Below are 22,926 nucleotides of genomic sequence, written 5' to 3'. Positions count from 1 at the left end.
ATAAGAACGTTTTCTGATTCAATATGTGGATGTACCTCCAAGAGAAGATGCAAAACTTGGCCTACTCTTGGGAAATAATACAGGGCAGGTAACTGAGGTGTCAGTGGGGAGCACTTTGCGGCCAGCAACCATAATTCTATTAGTTTTAAAATAGTGATGGAAAAGGACAGACCAGATCTAAAAGTTGAAGTTCTAAGTTGGAGGAAGACTAATTTTGACAGTATTCGGCAAGAACTTTCAAAAGCTGACTGGGGGCAGATGTTTACAGATAAAGGGTTAGCTGGAAAATGGGAAGCTTTTAAAAATGAGATAACGAGAGTCCAGAGGCTTATATTCCTGTTAGGGTGAAAAATAAGGCTGGTAGGTGTAGGGAATGCTGAATGACTAGAGGGATGGACATTCTGGTTAAGAAAAAGGAGGAAGCATATGTTAGATATAGACACGGGAGATCGAGTGAACTGTTTAGAAGAGTATAAAGGCAGTAGGAGTATTCTTAAGAAGGAAATCAGGGAGGCAAAAAGGGAACAGGATAGCTTTGGCAATTAGGATTAAGGAGAATCCAACATGTCTTTACAAATACATTAAGGACAAAAGAGTAACTAGAGAAAAAAACAGGGCCTGTCAAAGATCAGCAAAGCAACCTTTGTGTGGAGCCGCAGGAGATGGAGGAGATGCTATTCAAGTATTTTGCATCAATACTTACTGTGAAAATATAGAATGTGAGGAACTAGATGGTGACATTTTGAAAAATGTCCATATTATAGAGGTGGTGGTGCTGGATGTCTTGAAACGGACAAAAGTGGATAAATCCCTAGGATCTGTTCAGGTGTACCCTAGCACTCTGTGGGAAGCTAGGGAAGTGACTGCTGGGCCCCTTGTTGAGATATTTATATCATCGATATTCACAGGTGAGGTGCTGGAAGAGTGGAGATTGGCTAACATGGTGCCACTATTTAAGAAAGGTGGTAAGGAAATAGCTAGGGAACTACAGACTGGTGAGCCTGACAGCGGTGGTGGACAAGTTGTTGGAGGAATCCTGAGGGATAGGATTTACATGTATTTAGAAAGGCAAGGATTGATTGGGAATAGTCAGCATGGTTTTGTGGTTGGGAAATCGTGTCTCACAAGGCTTGGGGTGAGAGGGGAAAGATTTAAAAGGGACCTAAGGGGCAATGTTTTCACACAGAGGGTGGTGCGTGGCACACACGTCCCACGGCTGAAAGAAAATCACACCTATTAGTTATTGATTAAGTGCTCTTGGTAAAAACACTTATGAGGAAGCCTTTGACATTTTTGCTCACAATAACATTGATAGGAATAATCACTACCCAGTATTTGACAAGAGAGTCTTAGTTTCACAGCAGGTAAACCTTTCATCATATACTGTAATACCTTTACTGTGACAAACTGAGGACAAATTCGGTTATCTATTCAGATATCTATAAGGCACCTTCATTCTTCAACAGCAGTATAATATACGACCATAATCTATAATTCATGACACTCTCACTATCAAGTTAAGATCTAACCATTGTGTGCATGAGGGGACAATAAATATATCCAGAGCAGTAACAGGTAACATCTTGGAGCAGGGTATTATATACTGAAGAAGCTCCAAAACTGGGCTCTGGAAAGAGAAAAAGGAAAGGCTACTGGTAGAGCTTTCCCGACGAAGGGTTTTTGCCCGAACATCGATTTTCCTGCTCCCTGGATGCTGCCTGACCTGCTTTGCTTTTCCAGCACCACTCTAACCTAGACTCTGGTTTCCAGCATCTGCAGTCCTCACTTTTGCCCACTGCTAGAGCTAGTCAATCACCAGTAACTCAATTAAAGTTCTGTAATGGAACCACACTGAGTCAAGAACAGTGGTAGATAATTACAGAAGTATTGGGGAAATAAGATATTTAAACAATTCATCATTTCAAATGTTAGATTCCTGCTCATCCCAGTAAGAGATAATATTTAGAATATGCTTCCTTTTTCCTATTTTTGAAGCATTTCCAAACACCATCCATTGAAATACAGAGTAGACAATGCCACATCATCATAGCTGCTAAAAACCAAGCAATTTGATGCACAAGACATAATGATGTAAAGTGTTTGTAAGTTGCATGCAGTATGATTGAAGTGTCTTTACATAATTCTGGTCACAGCACTTGTTTGAATGAGTGATAGATTTAGCCAAAATTCTTTCCGTGCAGCTTTGGCACTGACATCTATACAATAATATGAAAAAAATTGCCCAAGGATGCCTCTGTCACAGAAAGCAGTACAAAGGTTGTGGTTCTGTTCGCCGAGCTAGGAATTTGTGTTGCAGACGTTTCGTCCCCTGTCTAGGTGACATCCTCAGTGCTTGGGAGCCTCCTGTGAAGCGCTTCTGTGATCTTTTCTCCGGCATTTGTAGTGGTTTGAATCTGTTGCTTCCAGTTGTCAGTTCCAGCTGTCCATTGCAGTAGTCGGTATATTGGGTCAAACTCTGGGTCAGATATGTGGATGACACTTTTGTAATCATTAAAAACACAGAAATAGAGAACACACACCGGATCATCAACGCCACACTCACAGGAATCCGATTCACTAGAGAGGAAGAAAAGGACAACCAACTCCCATCCCTAGAAGTGATGGTACAGAGAACACCGAACGGAGAATTCAGCACAAAGGTATACAGGAAAGTCACAGACACAAACCAAGTCCTGAACTATGAAAGCAACCACCCCAACACACACAAAAGAAGTTGCATCAAGACACTGTTCAAAAGGGCCACAACACACTGCAGCACACCAGAACTGCAAAAAGAGGAAGAAGAACACCTATACAATGTATTCGCCAAAACGGATACCCCCACAATTTCATCAACAGATGCCTAAGGGAAAGACAACGGAACAAGGACATGCCGCAACCCAAAGGACTAGTCACACTCACATACATCAAGAGCATTTCCGAACTGACAGCCAAACTATTGCGACCACTAGGACTCATAACAGCACACAAACCAACAGCCACTCTCAGACAACAACTCACCAGAATGAAGGACACGATACCCAGCATGAGCAAAACCAATGTAGTGTACAAAATCCCATGCAAGGACTGCACAAAACACTACATAGGACAAACAGGAAGACAGCTAACGATCCGCATCCATGAACACCAACTAGCCATGAAACAACACGACCAGCTATCCTTAGTAGCCACACACACAGATGACAAGCAACATGAGTATTATAGGACAAGCCAAACAGAGAATAGCCAGGGAATTCCTAGAGGCATTGCACTCATCCACAGATTCAATCAATAAGCACATCGACCTGGACCCAATATATCGGCCACTGCAGCAGACAGCTGGAACTGACAACCGGAAGCGGCAGATTCAAACCACTACAAATGCCGGAGGAAATATCACCGAAGCGCTTCACAGGAGGCTCTCAAGAACTGAGGATGTCACCTAGACAGGGGATGAAACGTCTGCAACACAAATTCCCAGCTCGGCTAACAGAACCACAACAATGAGCACCCGAGCTACAAATCTTCTCCCAAACTTTGAGCAGTACAAATCTAAACCAATCAATATTGCCCGATTACCAGCAAACTGTTGGATGGATCCGTCATATGATGTTTTCTCACCAAAAATGTGCTCACTGATAGTCGGATTGGTTTCCACCAGCACCATTCACGTCCAGATTTTGTCAGGCCCTTTAACAGGAGCTATATTCCATGGAAGGTTGGAGGCAGTCACAGAAACAACTTATCTACATCTACCATTTCTGTCCCATTAAGTATTTTGAATATTTCTTTGAGACCACCTCTCCTGCTTCAAAATCTCAGAGATTAAAGTTCAGCTTTCCTAATTTCTCTTTGTAGGACAGTCCCACCATCCTGTCTGGTGAATATTTGTTGCACTTCCTCATTGTCAATTGCATCTTTCCTGAGATGAGGAAACCAAAACTAGACACAATACTCCAGGCAGAGTCTAAACAAATTTCTATACAACTGAAACAAGACTTCACTAATCTTGTAATCAAATCCTCTTGTATCAAACAGTTATCATTCTACCAGCCTTGCTAATAGTTTATTGTACACATGTCTTTCTCCTCCCAAAGATGTATGGATTGAGTTGTGAGAGATGGAGGAGGTAGCTGGTACAATTACAACATTTAAAAGGCATCTGGATGGGTACGTGAATAGGCGGGGTTTAGAGGGATATAGACCAAATACTGGCAAATGGGACTAGATTAATTTAGGTTATCTGGTTGGCATGAACAAGTTGGACTGACGGATCTGTTTCCAAGCTGTACAGCTCTATGACTCTAAGATAACATCAGATTGTTCCACATTTTATTCCATCTGCCATGATCTTGCCCATTCACTAAAACTGATGAAAACTCCCTGAAGCCATTTTACATCTTCCTCTCAATCACACATTCTCACTAGGCTTTGCATCATCCACAAATTTAGAAATATTACATTTGGTGACTGCCTACAAATCACTGATATATATAATTGTGAACAATTGGGGCCCAAATACTGTTCCTCATGGTACCTACTAGTCACAACCTGCCAATACAAGAGTGACCAATCATTCCTTTAGTTTTCTGTCAGTTAGCTAATCATTAATCCATGCCAGTACACTATTGTCTATTCCATGTGAGTTATTTTTTCAATAGGCCACTCTGGATCAAAAGCTTTCTGAAAGTCTAAAGTATACTATGTCCATTGGCTCTCCTTTATAAATTTTGTTAGTACAACTTCAAAACATTCCAATAAGTTTGTCAAAAACAATTGCCCATTCACAAATCCATACAGACTATGCTCAATAGATCAGATAAATAGGACATGGGACAGCATCCAGACTTGGACTGACATGTGGAAGACAAGATTTACAACACATACCAGTAAGTTCTGAGTAATAACTATCCAACAATGAGAAAAAGCTCAATACATCTCCCTGGCCTTCAATGGCACAGCCATCATAGAAATACCATCAACATCCAATGGATTATTAGCATTTATGGAATTTTAACTAGAAATGAAATTATTGATAACAGTACAAGAACTGGGTGGATAACAGATACTCTGATAAATTACTCAACTTGCTACCTCAAAGCTTCTTGACCAATCACCAGGTTCTAGTCAGGATTATAATGGAATACTCACCAATCACGTGAGCGTTGCTATAACAGCCTGAAGCCATCTACAGGTACTTGGTCAGTATCACTGAACTCAGCAAATACCAATTTACTGTTAATGTTCTGTGGCTGAACTAGACATTTACTAAAGTAACTTCTATAACATTCCTCTTTGTACTTTCATCTGAAAGGGTTAATGCTGAGGAATGCTGTAAGTATACCATCCACAGTAATGGTGTCATATTGTTTTGTGGGCAGAACAGCTTAAGATCTCAAAAGAATGAAACCTAACCTCTGTGCCTCCTCAAAGTCTCTGTAGCCAAGTCTATCATATGATTATAACCTGTAATGTGCTGACATGCAATAAAATGCATCTTGTTTACTACAAGAGCAATTTCTAATTGGACCAGGAAGTAATTTTCCTTGACCACAGCAGACCAACAATCCCTCCTAAGTCCTACACTTAAAGAGGATGATGCCAGCAACTTTTATCATCAGCATTAGCTTGTATAGTGTTGCAATCTGGTGTGCCCATACAACAGTAATCTAACGTGTTCTGGGGTGGCATGGTGGCTCAGTGGTTAGCAGCACTGCCTCACAGCACCAGTGACCTGGGTTCGATTCCAATCTCAGGCGACTGTCTGTGTGGAATTTGCACATTCGCCACGTGTCTGTGTGTGTTTCCTCCAGGTGCTCTGGTTTCCTCCCACAGTCTAAAGATGTGCAGGTCAAATGCAGCACGGTGGTTCAGTGGTTAGCAATGCTGCCTCACAGCAGCAGGGACTCTGGTTAAATTCCAGCCTCGGGTGACTGTCTGTGTGGAGTTTGCACATTCTCCCCGTGTCTGTGAGGGTTTCCTCCTACAATCCAAAAAATGCAGGTTAGGTGAATTGGCCATGCTAAATTGCCCATAGTGTTAGGGTATTACTAAGGGGTAAATGTAGGGAAATGAGTCCGGGTGAGTTACTCTTCGGAGGGTCGGTGTGGACTTGTTGGGCGGAAGGACCTGTTTCCACACCATAGGGAATCTAATCTATTAGGCAGCATGATGGTTCAGTGGTGAGCACTGCTGTCTCACAGCGCCAGGGACCCAGGTTCAATTCCATCCTCAGGCGACTGTCTGTGTGGAGTTTGCACATTCTCTCTGTGTCTGTGTGGGTTTCCTCCGGGTGCTCCGGTTCCCTCCCACAGTCCAAAGATGTGCAGGTCAGGTGAATTGGCCATGCTAAATTGTACATAGTGTTAGGTGCATCCATCAAACGGAAGTGGGTCTGGGTGGGTTACTCTTCGGAGGGTCGGTGTGGACATGTTGGGCCGAAGGCCCTGTTTCCACACTATAGGGAATTGAATCCAACCTTAAAGGTGAATTGGCCATGCTAAATTGACCCTAGCATTAGGTGCATTAGTCAGGGATAAATGTAGCGGAATGGGTCTGGAGGGATTACACTTCATAGGGTCGGTGTGGATTTGTTAGGCCGAAGAACCTGTTTCCATACTGTAGAGGATCCAATTCACCCCTTACAACAAGGTAGGCAGCACCAGAAAGATAACGGGAACATCACCACCTTGAAGGCCTCCTTCAAATCAATCGCCTTCTTGACCCAAACTTGTATCACCATTTCTGTGCTATAATTTGATCAAGATTTTGGAATGCCCTGTCACTGAGGAAACAAAAGCATCATTCTTCACAAAGGTGTATCGATGTGATAAGGTAACTTGAAATGCCAATCAATGCAGCATTATCAGAGTTTCCCACATTCTGAAATTAAATATTAACATGTGCAACTTTAAGGACTTTGGAAACCATGATGGCTTTATTCATGTGGCATACACAAAATTGTCCAAACAAAAGCCCTCAGTTTTCAAGCTTTGCATTGGAGCTAATATTCTTGAGGATCTACCTCATCTCCATTAGTCTGATGGATTACATCTCATTCCTAGACCTTTTGCAGGCAGTGTTATATTTTCAGCTGGAAGTAAAGATGGGGGGGAGAAAAGTGGAGATGACTGTATGGCGAACTCTTCAGGCATCAAACTCACGTCTTGATTTTCTTTTTTGGAGTAGGTCATGGGGACAGATGTTGGGGGAAGGAGACAAGGAAGATAAAGAAGGGTACTGGATCTTGACAGGATGACCAAGTTTTAAGGCAACAGTAATACTTAACCTGACAGAAGATCCAAACGTTTGTCTGCTAGTTGTTAGGAGATAATCTGCACCAAATAATTCATATGACATGACGAAATCTTACTTGTGTTGCTTTGTATGCTCAATTATTCTGAAACAATATAATTTAATGATTGAGACTAAATATCATTCTACCAAACATTGTGAATGGACACCTTAAAAGAGGATCTACACAACAGATTGAAACATCTAGTCCTGATCACGAGAATATTATTGTTACAAGGCCAAATTATGCGTGCATTTAGTTAGATAGCAGAACACTGACACATCTCCAAGAAGTTCAGGTTGCTTATGTGTGTTATTGATAACACGGTATGTGAGAGAATCTCTACAGGAAGACCCCAAGCTTTTAAAATATTAAAGGAAAATTAAAACACAAACATATCTGATAATAATAATATTACAGTCAAGTAAATGTGAATAAATTGAAGCACGTTGCTGAATTTATCCCAATCAGTAGTGAAATTATACCATGACAACTACATTATATCACAAATAATTTTAAAGCACTTAGGTATGCTTACATTCACCTGCCAAACATTAAACCCGTTTGCCTCTCAGGAATCAAGGCATACATTCAAATCTAATTCAAAATATCAACTGTCAAAAATAATAAAGTATTTTGCAAATGAACATTCAAAAATTGAATACAAGGCATATTGTACAACAGGAGAATCAAAATCTGCCTTCAAAAAAACTCAAAAACAGGTTTAATTTTCTCTGAAGCGATCTTAAGCTGTCAGAATTACTCAAAGCATGACATCAGCTGACAGTCAGCTGTCACATCAAGTGATATCATGAAGGGACAATTCTACCAAGAAAACCATCCCATATACAGAGATGGAGCACACAAGGTGGAGCAAAAACATAGATGACATGATTTTTGGCGACATAAGAAACTATCAAAAAGTTTAGCAACAAATTAAAATCACAGAATTCAAAAACAATGTCTAATATAAATCTGTGGCACATGTAAAGAAGCCATTACATTGCAAATGCAATGTGCAGAGCTTTTTTTTAAGTCTTTGGAGAAAATTACAAAGATTCAAGGGAATACTAAATGTTAGAGACAAAATTTACCTTATCTAGAAAGATCTGATGCGTGATATTTGAGCGGGGACAATGGCCTAGTGGTATTATCGCTAGATAATTAATGAAGTCCTCACTTTCTCCTAATTAATCCAGACTTCCAGGCAACATTATGGGAACCTGAGTTCAAATCCCATCATGGCAGATAAAGTATAATCTGGAAAAGAGTCTAATGATGAAACTGTTGCCGGTTGTCTGGTTCACTAATGTCCTTTAAGGCTGTGGGACAAGATGCACATGTATTTGGAAAGGCAAGGACTGATTAGGGATAGTCAACATGGCTTTGTGCCTGGGAAATCATATCTCACAAACTTCACTGAGTTTTTTGAAGAAGTAACAAAGTGGATTGATCAGGCCAGCGCAGTGGACGTGACCAATATGGACTTCAGTAAGGCGTTCGACAAGGTTCCCCATGGGAGACTGGTTAGCAAAGTTAGATATCATGGAATACAGAGACAACTAGCCACTTGGATATGGAACTGGCTCAAAAGGTAGCAGACAGAGGGTAGTGGTGAAGGGTTGTTTTTCAGACTGGAGACCTGTGACCAGAGAAGTACCACAAAGATCGGTGCTGAGTCCACTACTTTTTGTCATTGATATAAATGATTTGGAGGCAAGCATAAGAGGTACAGTTTGCAGATGACACCAAAATTGGAGGTGTAAGTGGACAGGAAAGGAGGTTACCTCAGATTACAACGGAATCTTGATCAGATGGGCCAATGGGCTGAGAAGTGGCAGATGGAGTTTAATTTAGATAAATGCAAATCTTAGCAGGACTTCTACACTTAATGGTAAGGTCCTAGGGGTTGCTGCTGAACAAAGAGACCTTGGAGTGCAGGTTCATAACTCTTTGAAAGTGGAGTCGCAGGTAGATAGGATAGTGAAGGCGGCGTTTGGTATGCTTTCCTTTATCGGTCAGAGTATTGAGCACAGGTGTTGGGAGGTCATGTTGCGGCTGTACAGGACAATGGTTAGGCCACTTTTGGAATAATGTGTGCAATTCTGGTCTCCTTCCTATCAGAAGAATAAACTTGAAAAGGTTCTGAAAAAATTTACAAGTATGTTGCCAGGATTGGAGGATTTGATCTATAGGAAGAGGTTGAATAGGCCTGGGCTGTTATCCCTGGAGCGTTGGAGACTGAGGAGTGACCTTATAGAGGTTTATAAAATTATGAGGGGCATGTATAGGATAAATAGATAAAGTCTTTTTCCCTGGGGTGGGGAAGTCCAAAACTAGAGGTCATAGGTTTAGGGTGAGAGGGCAAAGATATAAAAGAGACCTAAGGGCCAGCTTTTTCATGCAGAGAGTGGTACATGTATGGAATGAGCTGCCAGAGGAAGTGGTGGAGGCTGGTACAATTGCAACATTTAAAAGGCGTCTGGATGGGTATACGAATAGGAATGGTTTGGAGGGATATGGGCTGGCTGCTGGCAGGTTGGACTAGATTGAGTTGGGATAACTGGTTGGCATGGATGAATTGGACCGAAGGGTCTGTTTCTGTGCTGTACATCTCCATGATTCAGTGACAGAAATTGTCATCTTTACATAGTCGGCCTGCATGTGCCTCCAGACGCACTGCAATGTGGTTGACTCTTAACTGCCCTCAGGATAATTAGGGATGGACAGCAAATACTGTTCTAGCCAGCGACGCCTGCGTTCTGTGAATGGATTTTTAAAAACCCAGGAAAAATCAATTTGCTACTTTACTTAATGGACCTTCAAACCAAGACTTGTATTCCTTTTTTTTCCATTTAAAAAGATAATCCATGTTATGGACAATTACTATATTTGACATGTGAGAATTACTTATTTATTGAAATCTCTATAGCTGGAAGATCTGTGACAAGCTTTCCTGCAACTTTTGAACATTGAATTTAAAAATAAAGGAGTTGCTTAATTGCAAATATTTTTCAATTAAAAAGTAGAAAAAAACCTCACGTTTAGATCGTTAACAAATCAATCAGACCACAACTTCACAGAAGGTTTCTCTCTTCCCAACGGCTCACAAACATTACAATCTTCATTTGTTGCAATATCATCAGCCTTCCAAATCTCTCTCCACTCTCGTCACAAAACTAATTCCTTATCACTGCATTTTGGGGCACTCTTCTCTACCTCCACCCCTCAATTAAACTTGTCATTCCAACCAAAAAAAAGGGACTCTCAATGGTTGTGTGTTAGAATCACATAATGACACAGCACAAAAGGAGCTGAAAATGTGTTGCTGGAAAAGCGCAGCAGGTCAGGCAGCATCCAAGGAGCAGGAGAATCGACGTTTCGGGCATGAGCCCTTCCGTCGATTCTCCTGCTCCTTGGATGCTGCCTGACCTGCTGCACTTTTCCAGCAACACATTTTCAACTCTGATCTCCAGCATCTGCAGTTCTCACTTTCTCCACAGTAGAAAAGGAGGCAATCGATCCATCATGTCTGTCCTAGGCACACTTGTTCATGGATGATTGCCTATTTTGACAGGCATTCTCCACAACAGAAATTAGAAGCCAATACCATCAAAACACTTAATGACGTATGCAGGCAACTTACATTGGCAGCTCTCCATTTCTTTGCAATGATTGACATTGCATAGCCTCTGCAGTTTCATATATTGTTGGATTTTGTAAGTATTCATTCAGCAGCATGAATTGTGCAGAACACTCCTGTTATCTTCACAAGCATAGGATTATAACTTGGAGAAAGTCTTTTTTTTAAATAAAGCAAAATGTATTTACAGACTATCAGAGACAAAATTTTAAACAAAACCTTCTGCCAAATTATTAAAGAGCTTTTTTTGGAGTTTTGGAAGTAGTAATTGTGGGACTGGCAGAAAAGCCTCATCAGTTCTGGCAGATGACTCAATTATCTAAATTACAAAGCATACTATAGAACATGCCACAACTTGCGCACCCATTTTTAAAATTCAAATATAGAATCATGTCTAGTTTGAAATCTGGAACAAGACAATACATGCAAAAATTTCTGCTCGCAAATGACTCCTTAGGATACATGGAAATTTCAACTTGCCTTTTTTTTAAAACTTTCTATTATTTTGCATCCTAAACCCACATTTTAAACCCACTCCCGAATGGAAAATTAGTAGTCAGTCCTCTTCCCACTCCTTTACAATGTTGCTTTAACTATTGTGTCTGACTCATCTCGACAAGAACCTCCTTCTGGACTGACCATTATTCGGTGCCTTTTTATAGTACAGAGCCTGAGATAGAAACTAACCTGCTGGAGAGCCACGCACTGGTGCTTCAAGACTATTGTACTTCCTCATGTTCTTCAACATATGGAAGTTGTGGACTTTCAGGTGACCTTTTGAAGTAATAATTGCAACATTGCAAAAACCATTATGAAGTAAGTAAACAAATGATACTCTATCTCCTGTCTAGTAGAAAGGTACAATTTTCTTCGCAATGAGAAACATAGGATATAGGATTCATAACATTTCTCACAGATACAGGTCATTGAACTCAATACAGTTTTCTCTAATGCATATCTTCAATGAATTTCCTTTTAGTCAAATTGTTGTATCTTAGCCTTTCTGAATATCCTTCCTTTTTACTCTTATTCGTATGTCTATTTTCCTTTTTAAAGTAACTAAGCAGAATCCTTCAACTGTAGAAGCAAATTCAGTATTCTATAACCACTCTCATAGTCAGGAAATGTTCACTTATTTTCCTACTGAGTTTCTAGTACCTTTAGGAAATAATTTCCCTTTTCAGTACAATTGCCGATTCCAGTACAAATTGCGCCTATTTAAAATGATTCTTCCCCACAAGTATCTATACAAACTCATTTACATATGCAAAACATATAATTTGCAGTACACAAGTCTAGCAGCATTTTTAATGTTAAAATTTTCAGAAAAACAATTTGCTCAGAAAATCTTCTATTGTATATTTTTAAATAATAACATTGTGATGTTTGATTAAAATAGCACAAAGCAATTTTAGTAATTTTTTTAAAATCATTGTCAGTCATCAATCTGAGTAACTGGATTTTAAATGCCTGAAATTCACTTTTTAAAAGGATCTGTAGAACTATTTTCTAATTGGGTTGAGTTATTAGGCTCATAATGAATTAAAACATAAATCAGATTTAAAAGCTTATAGAATACATTGGTTAGTGTCCAGGGATTCAAAATGTACCAGCTTAATTTTCAAAGCCTCCCTGAAGGGCCCTGCAAATATACATACAATTAGCAGATACTCCCAAATGGTGATGACTTTGGACGTGGGGGTTGGGGTAGGAAATGGAAAAGACTGCTTCAGGTCTGGTCTTTAAACTAGGTCAAACGATTGCCAAATCCCAACTTGCATTCAACGCGAATTATGATCAAGAAACTGCAATATTTCATTTTTTGAATTATGCTGGAGGAAACAAGTAAAATTGAGTAGAAAATCTAGGTCCTTGTATTTACCATTCCTAATTCAGATTTTTTCCTATACAGGTTGAATAAATCTCCTCTCAGCTACCCTGTTCCATTCAGTTTAAGTCCTCTGTCAAGTCACTTCCAAATCCTCTCTTTATCTGGATAAAAAAAAAGCCCCAACCTGCTTAATATTTCACAAAAGCACCAATCTCTCAGCTCTCTTGCCATCCTTACAAATCATTTTGATATTGGCCTAGTTCTTTTCTGTTGTTTTTACATTGAATAAAGTGCAATCCAACCTGATTAAGTTTAACTTAACTAATTTTTCTATTAAACTGAATAATAAATCTGAATGCTTTGTTAACATTTTTAATTGCTTTGCTGACCCATGATGCTGCTTTTAATACTTTCCTCATCTGTATTCACAAATCCTTTTGCTCTTACATCCCTTTTAGTTTATTTTATTTTCAAAGATGCAGGTGACACGTGTGTGTTGGTCACCAAAATGCATCACTTAATGGATCTTCAAACATAAATAAATATTAATCTACAATACTATTTTAAATATTTTTAACACTGAGGTAGATGGGCTCATGATTATTAAGGAGATGAACGAGTATTGAGAATATGCAAGAATGTAGAATTGATGTTAACATCAGATCAGTCATGATCCTTAAAATGACAAACAGGCTTGACCAACCAAGTGGCCCTGCTCCTTGTTCATATGTTTGGGTTTAACTATCCAATCTGGAACCTCTGTACAGCTGAAAATCTTATATACATCATTTAATAGCGCTACAGATAATATGACAGTGCCCTTGGTATATTTGACTGTTTAAAAGCTACCAATTGAAATGTGATTATATTCTTCAAACTAAAATGAACTCAAGTCTTTCATTACCCAACTGCAGACAGTCCTGAATACGCCTTACCTTGTGCTAATTACTTTGGCCTACTCCTGCTCCTAGTTCTTACATTCGTATAGTAACAGTTTCCTTTCATTCACAAGACTGTGGAATAATATGAGCCCTAACAATTCCTCATATACTTATATCACAAATGGTGCTGCCGACTTAAAACAGGAAGATTACCTTCCAGTAACCTTTGTTCTGGTTTTCTTAGCAGTACAATAGGAGAAAGCAATAAAATATGCCACTTACCAAACCTTTTCCTTGTCCACCAGTGGGGTTCTTTGACTATGGAAAAACTCACTTCTGGATGCAATCTAAGCCTGTTATACAGATCTGTAGTCCCACACTTTGGCTGACCTATAATATAGAAATAAGGAAGACAGCGGAGGCGGTAGTGCTCATCACCATGGTGTTGCAAGTGTTTCCAAATTACCTTTTTCAAGTAATCAAATATAGTCTGAAAATGTTTTGTGTGTATAAAATAAGCATTTTTCTTGTAAGGGTCCGTGGATGCAGTCCCTGTATATCTTGTATACCAACAATGGTTCTTCACACTTTGAAGAAAGTTTCTTGGAATGACAGAGAATATCTATAATATAAAAATAACAAAAGTGTGAAGAAAGTCGATACCGAGTTTTTATTTGAAAACATTTTGACATCATGTTTGAGTTATTTCATTACACTATTTTATTTACAGAACTGATGATCATATGATTTAGAGAAATATTGCACACAATGCCATTATGAAACTTTGTAAAACATTTGTAAGCAAAAATCTTATATATTACCCAATATCGTGTTCCGCGTGGTCATTGCAATGCCAAGCATCACATGCACCACATTTCATAAAGCACAAAGAAGCAGAACATTGGGTGTAAAAAAAACTCTAAACACAAATCTCATCTAAAGTAAAGAGAACGGAAATACAGGCTTTCTCTTGTGTCAATGCAACTTCAATAGCTACAGTGTTTGGGAATTTCTATAATTTACATGCCATCAAAAAACATGGCACAACGTTCCCCCAAATGAAACCTATTTAAAACACAACATTCAGTCTGTAGCCTGAAGGTTATACTGTTGCAATCACGTCGGGTTAATTTAATTTTGTGCAACAGATTTTAAAAAAACAGCTGATGGCAAACCACCAATCCATTTTACATCTCTCTTGATTTTTATTTCCATAAAGTCAAAAATGAAAACGCTGTGCTGTTTCAGTGCCCATGACATATGCCAATATCATTTTTAAATGACTAAAATGGGATTGGACATTAAATTTTGCATGAAGTTTAGGTCTCCCAGTTTTGAAATGTGCTATGTGCCCTCTATTTGGCAGAAAATGGATCATCGCCAATTTCTATTCTAACGTCCCTTTCAAACATCAAAATGGTGAAATCAGTGCAACGGTCTTCCCAACAATCCTGAACATTTCAAATTGCTGCTCAAAATGTAATAAACTAATTTGTTTTGGTTATGGTTTAGATTTAGTATTATTTCATAGAACTAGTTGAAGAGGTGGGAATACACTCAATATCCTGTCAATGTTCCTCCACAAACAAAAACAAACAAATCAGCTGATCACTTGTTTTAAATGGGTGGTAGGTGGGTGATGGACACACTGGGGAATAGTTGGACAGGATCAGACTTGGGAGACTGAATAGCCTATTCCTGTTCCTATATTTCTATAACATTCTTGGTTGAATGGTTCAGATATTTTGATCAATGGACATTCTTCAACCGTTATGATATATGGGCATACAATTTAAATTTGATTAAACAGGTAAGTTTGGCACTTTAAAATGGTAGGCTGTGATAAATTTGTGAGCAACAGTTGAAAGGAAATGAAACTTGTGCAAAGCCTTTCCTGTTTCATGAAACCACATATAAATGCATGAAATGAGGCTTTCCCTCCAGCCTATAATCCTTCTGCTTTCACATATTCCATATCATACAGCACTGAACCATCTGCATAACTAACTGTATTAATACTCAAAGTCCAATATTTCTAAAACTCAAATTTAATCTCAATACTGATTAATACTTTTAAAAACAAATATCACTACCAGCACTGAGCTCAGTATTTAAACATGGTTGGCTGCCATAACAGTGAAAGGTGTTTTTCAATATCTGAAAAGGATGTTCTTTAGTACTAACCGTATTCTATTAAAGTCATTCTAACTACTAACTACATGTAGCAGCTTGTAAAGTTGGTATGTATGGTATTAGTCTGGAAGTCGAGACTACAGCATTGAGACCAAGATTGATGCCAAATCGTATAATTTAATCACAAATGAATATACTAAGTGGAAAATTGTTCTCCACTCTATACTTTTGACTTAATAACCCATCTAAAAGTTGCAAACAACTTGAGTATTGTTTGCTGAAGACCTAATACAACAGACACATTATAGAAAAATGCATTTCAACTTACATGTGCCTCTTGCTTTACAAGATCCTCCTGCTCTGGCAGTCTCCTTGGCATGAGCTGAAGTTTGGAATCAGTGCTGAGTGCTGGTGTTGCATAGTTGATTCTTTCTAACCAACTAAATGGTAAGGAAAACCCATCAGCATCACCCTCAATTTCTGTAAAGTCCAATTCTGGAGAGTCTTCATTATTTGTGGTTGTACTGTACTGGAATGGGGATGGAGTCAGCAATAATTTCTGTTGGTCTCTAGTTAAAATATAAGATGCCATAACTAGGCACAATATTATTACCCCCAAAAACAGGGTGCTATGTTTGGCTTTCCAAGCAAAGATATGTCTACTCCATCCAAACCTGCGCTCTCCTTTGACCTCCAGTGTTGCAAGTAAATTCATTGGCTGCTGCTCACCTTCATAAAATAGTCGAGGCAGTTTTTGAAAGTCTTTACCAAAAGTAAAGGTTGCAAATTTATTTTCTGTATGATCAGTCACTGAACGCATTTTACTGTCATGTATCTTGTAGTAGTGAATCAAGGGTATGCAGCAAGTATGTATTAAATAACTACATCTTCAACTCATGTCCTGGATTAACTTCTTTTGACACCCTATAACATTGAAAGAAAAATCAACCTCTGTTGATGAGTGGCTTGGCAAAATCTTCCTCTTAAGCAGTGAAGATACTTTTCTGATGTCAGTTAGTGGAGATAATTAATCTGCCTTTAAACATACCTATAATAAGGAAAGAAACATGCAATTAATACAAGCTATGTCACCTTTTTAACATTATTATCCTTCACTTATTAAAAATACTCACAAACGCATTATATAGATCCATCCATTAACATTACAGCAATCATTATGTTCTCAGGTCAGTAATGATATACCATCTAAAATACAATGTATTCTTCAGATGAAATGAATATGCTTGATTCATAAGGATACAAGCAAGATATTTTGATTTTGTGCTAAACATTTGTTTTGGTTAATAGAAGAATTTCTCCACTTTCCAAACAGCTGCTTCCTTCTTTTAAAAAAATATAGATTAAATATTATGAGTATGAGTTTACTTTCAGCTAATCCACTGGAAGAAAGTTCCCTAAAACAATTTCCCAATAATTGTGACACAGAAGAATGATACTGCTTCACTTGAATAATATATCTAATTGCCAAGATCAATTAAGCAGCAGTAATAAATTGGTTGATTTCAGAGATATTATTAATCTGAGGAATTTTTCTGACTATTGCAAATTATTGCCTTTGTTATTTTACCTTGTACTGAGAGGTTTGGCATTTACCTGTACTGTTCGCAGCACATCAGTGGAAGGCAATATTTCTTAACACCAAAAACAAAGCTTCATTCTGTTTACACAATGTAATTGAGAATCCAAAATCTCAATGCAATTAAAGGCTTCAGATCCTAATTAAGTCGATTAAGAAACTGCAGACCTTACACAACTATTGTTTCCTGGTGCTAATAAATACTAATACATTCTAAACTTAATGATTTATTACTTTAAACAATGTTATTTTACAATTTAAGGTGCAATGTCTTTCACAGAGGGGTGGTCCGTGTATGAAATGAGCTGCCAGAGGAAGTGGAGGAGGCTGGAACAATTACAACATTTAAAAAGCATCTGGATTGGCATATGACTAGGACGGATTTAGAAGGATATGGGCCAAGTACTGGCAAATGGGACTAGATTTGATTAGGAAATCTGGTCAGCATGGACGAGTGGGACCCACCGGGAATACTCCATCAGATAAACCCAGGAGCAGATTTCAGTTTGTTCAATGGTTTGGGGTGGTGTTAAGAGGCTGTTGCAGGGAAGAATCTTCCTCACTGAGCAATTTATGCCACAGCTACAGACAGAGAGGAAGGGTGTGGTGTACAGCACACCGAGTTCCAAATCAACCCCTCAGAGAGGCCACCTCCCTGCCTGTCCGGTGAACCCATCCAACTCACTGGTTCCCTCAGGCCCCGCTGCCAGTACATGGTATAGGCTCCACTGAATACTAGCAGTGGCCACCAGTATGTGGGAGATCTCAGATTGGCTGACAGCTCTCAGAGGTGGAGCATCTTTCACCCTATCCCCTTAAGGCAAGGGCTAACATTCCATTAGCCTTCCTGATTACCTGCTGCATCTATGTGATAGCTTTCTGTAGTTTGTGCACAAGTACCCCAAGTCCCTTTGTGTTGCAGTTTTTCTCCATTTACATAACATTGTTCTTTTATTGTCTTGTCCAAATAAAACAACTTGTGAAGGTGATGGTCTAGCGGTATTATTGCTAGACTGTTAATTCAGATACCTGGGGAGCCAGTTTCAAATCCTGCATGACAGATGATGGAATTTTGATGGAATAAATATCTGGAATTGGAAGTCTAATGATGACCATGAAATCATTGCTGATTCTTGGAAAAGTCCATCTGGTTCACTAATACCTGTTCCTGAAGGGAACTGACATCCTTACCTGATCTAGCCTACATGTGACTCCAGACCCACAGCAGTGTGGTGACACTTAACTGCCCATAAGCAATTAGGGATGGATAATAAATACTGGCCTGGACAGTGATGTCCAAATTCCATTAATGAATTTTAAAAACTTGATATTTTCACGGTGGCACAGTGGTTAGCACTGCTGCCTCACAGCGCCAGAGACCCGGGTTCAATTCTCGCCTCAGGCGACTGACTGTGTGGAGTTTGCACGTTCTCCCCGTGTCTGCGTGGGTTTCCTCCGGGTGCTCCGGTTTCCTCCCACAGTCCAAAGATGTGCGGGTCAGGTGAATTGGCCATGCTAAATTGCCCGTGGTGTTAGGTAAGGGGTAAATGTAGGGGTATGGGTGGGTTGCGCTTCGGTGGGGTCGGTTTGGACTTGTTGGGCCGAAGGGCCTGTTTTCACACTGTAAGTAATCTAATCTAATCTAATCATATCCCATTTACCATCATTTTACCTACTTAAATAACCTATCAAAATCTCTCAGTGAACTGCTGTATTCTCTCTCACAATCAGCCTTTCCACTTACTTTTGTGTGATCTGCAAATTTGCCAAGAGTATATTTGCTTCCTTCCTCCAAATCATCAGTGTCTGTGCTGTTTGATAACGATAGGAGTATTACAGCACGAAATGTGCAATGTACTGTTATGATGCTTAAGTATGGGTGTGTATTAGACTGTCATATGTAATTAAGTACAAGTCTAGAGTTCACTGAGAAGTTACTTATTATTCAGGGTAGATAGCAATACCGTGTACAATAACATTCAAATAAGAACGTGTAGACACTATGATAGAATCTTACTGTCTTACACAACAGCAGGACTATTTCAGATTTCAAACCCAAACTTTGAATTACTCTTTATCAAAGCAAACCAATGAAGAACCCACCTTCAGGTTCCCTGACTATTCAAGAAGGGCAGGCTGAAAGATGTAACTTTTTTATCTGGTTTCTGCTGAGAATGCCCACGGCCTGTTTAAAAAAAATGCCCAGAACCACTTGCAGTTTCTAAGCTCCAAAACCCACAGGAATGGAAGGATTGCCTTATGGGTCTCTCAAATTCAACTGGAGGGCCAGTAGTGAGGCAAATTGTCCCAAGGAAGGGAGGAAGAGGACAGTCTCATCAACTAAGCATGCTGTAAGTAGCCAAAAGTGTCAATAGCCAGGGTATGTTCCCTCCAATCAAGGATCCAGCACCTCAAGAAGTCACAGGAAATGTATAGCATGGTCTCGACAGGTGACAAGCACCATGCTCCAAACACTTTTTGCGATGCCACCAGTTCATTTCCCTGCTGACACTCTATATCTCCATTTCCCTCCTGCCAGCTACTGGCTGCCCTCTCAGACCCATGTCACAATGCATCTGCCCACAAATGGTGTTGCATCTGGCCACCAAAATAGCCAAGGGGAATCTCACAGTAGATGTTATTTAACCTAAGGCACTTAGTCAACAGACTATAATGTTGTCAGCTGAATATATAACACTTGCTGCCATGAAACCTAGCTAAACCTAGATTTATAAACAAACATGGTTAGAAAACATGGAAAAGCAATATAATCTTAATACCTTCTCGTCACAGCTGATAAAAAGCAATGGTCTCTGAAAACCCAATATTCAGTGATAGAAGTGCAACACAGCAACTATATCCATAACAGGTCAAATTCAGCTTTATTTGAAGCAACTCAGATTAACGTGAAGTTAATGCCAGCAAATTCAAATGCGTCAACATATAGATTATTGGTAAAAAAAAAATAAACACCATCATAATTACAGCAAAGAAAATGTTCTTTATACTGGGGGAGCAGTTGGAAAAGGATGTTTTATTAAAACTTTGAAAGGTTACCTTGGTTTTTAAGAATTGTCTAAAATATTGTTTTGGGGAATTTAGACAAGTTACATCAACTGCCATGGAATGCTGTATTTCTCAGTCTTAAGGGTTGCCACACGTCCAATTCATATATGTACACTTTAAAGTAAGCACCAGCATTCATTCCAAAGAAAGGCTGTTGTACGTCAACCAAAAGGCTAACAAACCATTGAATACTTTCCAAAGTTTTGCTTCAACCTCTCTATAGAAACACAATAGAGCATTTGTCCTGCTTCATCGTAGTTTGCAACCTTTAAATCAGCTTACTGTTCTATAAATCTCAAAGAAATTTTATTTTAAGAACAAAACACTTGCCCTGAATTAAAATATCTGACTCAGCAACCATGTGTAAATTATATTGCTGAAGTGAAACAGATTTTGGAATGAATACCTTAGCTAAACTAAGTATTTCAGCTATATGCTGTACAAATACCTCTCAGTATTATGTCTGACCCAAATCCTGTGTTAAATTGTGAAAAAGAAATTGGACTAACTCTTTTCAGTACAGTCACCCAATTCTTCAATGTAATTTATCCTTCTATATATCAATGGATCAGGCTCATAAACCCACTGGGGAAAAGATCATGAGACCACATATAATTTTCCAAAGTTTGAAGTATGATACATAAACAAACAATATTGGATCTCTGCCTTCTCTTCAATATTATACCCAGACCATTTGCCAGCTCAGCGAACTAATAAGAAAAGAAAGGGCAGATTTTCAAAGAAGTAGCAAGTTCTCAGTTCCAGAGGCAGGAGTTGAGTTTGGTGTGGCGGGGGTGGGGGTGGGAGGAAAGAGAGAGCTAGCCCAGAGGCAAGGAGGGGGTGGGGAGTCAGGTATGGAGCAGAGTGCGGGAAGTGCAAAGCCAACTAGGTGGTCATTTATGGCCCCAAGGTAATGGACTTAGATGCAAAGAATGAGGAGGAGATGTCAGGTCTCAAGGGTGGTCAGGTCAGAATCTCCAGTATGTAGACAGTCTGAGAAGCTGTGTTTAATAATCTAAATTTTGCCAATTATCTATTCCATTGAAACCCTCCAAAGTCTTTGATTTTCATGGAGACTTCAAGAAAGTTCCAGGCATATGGGAATGCCCAGCAGAAATTCCAGTTAGTCTATGAGTATGGGGATTCCTCAGGGTCCCATTAACGCTGGAATAGCACCGTTGGGTCATTGGAAACTTCCTGGCCAAAATTTCGCATTTCAAATAAAACAAAGGATTAATTGATTTTGAAGTTATCATTCATGCTCTTAAATCCCACTGTAGCCTAGCTCATCGGTGTCCCAATTATCTCTTCCAGCAACTACAAGCTTCTGAGATATTCATGCTCATCAAATTCTGGCTCCTTGATGACAAATACTGGTCCATTGTTAGTCACAACTTCAGTTTTAGAATGGCCTGGTTACTGGCCCACCCTGAACTATACATTACCAATTGATTTTTTGAAAACCTTACCTTCCCAAATTACTGTGTGTGCTTTATAATTACAGATTATAAAGTACTGACTAGGGACTTTGATTATATCCTTTACATCACATAGTTGCTGTGGTTGCAATAATAGTATTAGAAAGTGAAAAATAAAGGAAGAAGAAGAAGTATCCTTGTAGATTTAGCAATATTATCACCAGCTTGATACTAATTGCTGACATCTCATCCCACAAATGTTATTGAGCAGTGCCTTTCACCATTGTTCCAGTCAGTGTGTCATATATAAATCATATAGATATATGTACTCATATTATACAAAGGCTGTGTGTTTATATAGTGTCTTTCAAGACCCCAGAAAACATCAACATGTGAAGTACTGTTGAAGCGTGAGTGTGCAAGGTAAACAGGGCACTCACAATTCAGACTTTTGCCCAGAGTGTTAAGAACTGCAAATTCAGAATGGAAATGAAAATGATTCTTAAACTGATTCAGAAAAGTCTAAGTAGCATAAGTGAGCCACAAGTTAGCAAAAACATTGGGGAGACAGCAACTGATTTGGAGTTTCAAAATGGCATTGCTTGGCCTTTTTATGTAAATATGAATGAGAAAAATGCATTCAAGAATATCTTAAAACATCAATTTATCAGTCATTTCCTGGAATTATATCTCCTCCTCTCTACTTGCATAGAAATTCATCTATCAGTACAGTTAAAACAATACAGAGCAGAACAGGCCCGTCAGTTCTTTCCTCCTGTTAAAATGAGTTTCTAATTTCTGCAACAAGAATTTGCTTAAATGCTTCTTGATATGGGCAATTCTGTGGAAATATCCAGCTATCTTACTGCAAGTCTGCAATCTTAGTGTTATATTTCCAGATAACAGATGCTACACTTCATCTAATAATCCAAAGCCGTTAAGACATTTGTCAAACCATTAGATATCACTTAAACAGAATCAATTCTTTCTAATATCCATTGGTTTAACATTCATGACAAGATAAAGCATCATGTGACCAGTCTATGATGCACAGAGGATGTTT

At 39.0% G+C, this 22,926-nt stretch overlaps 1 protein-coding gene across 3 annotated transcripts in view; it reads right to left on the bottom strand.

Moving 5' to 3' along the window:
• chst15 (carbohydrate (N-acetylgalactosamine 4-sulfate 6-O) sulfotransferase 15) overlaps window positions 1–22,926 on the bottom strand; it is a 76,550-nt gene that overhangs the window by 16,903 nt on the left and 36,721 nt on the right. For 2 of the 3 annotated variants that reach the window (XM_060842031.1, XM_060842029.1), the window contains exons 2-4: window positions 16,111–16,830; window positions 13,932–14,271; window positions 11,625–11,711 (exon numbers count right to left, since the gene is read on the bottom strand). In XM_060842031.1, the coding sequence (XP_060698014.1) occupies window positions 11,625–11,711; window positions 13,932–14,271; window positions 16,111–16,602 (919 nt within the window). In that variant the 5' untranslated portion in view covers window positions 16,603–16,830. The remainder of the gene's footprint in view (window positions 1–11,624; window positions 11,712–13,931; window positions 14,272–16,110; window positions 16,831–22,926) is intronic. The other variant, XM_060842030.1, reaches the window with a different exon arrangement.

Source organism: Hemiscyllium ocellatum, chromosome 22, assembly GCF_020745735.1.
Source record: "Hemiscyllium ocellatum isolate sHemOce1 chromosome 22, sHemOce1.pat.X.cur, whole genome shotgun sequence".
Lineage (NCBI taxonomy): Eukaryota > Metazoa > Chordata > Chondrichthyes > Orectolobiformes > Hemiscylliidae > Hemiscyllium > Hemiscyllium ocellatum.
This window is presented reverse-complemented; position numbering and strand designations above follow the sequence as displayed.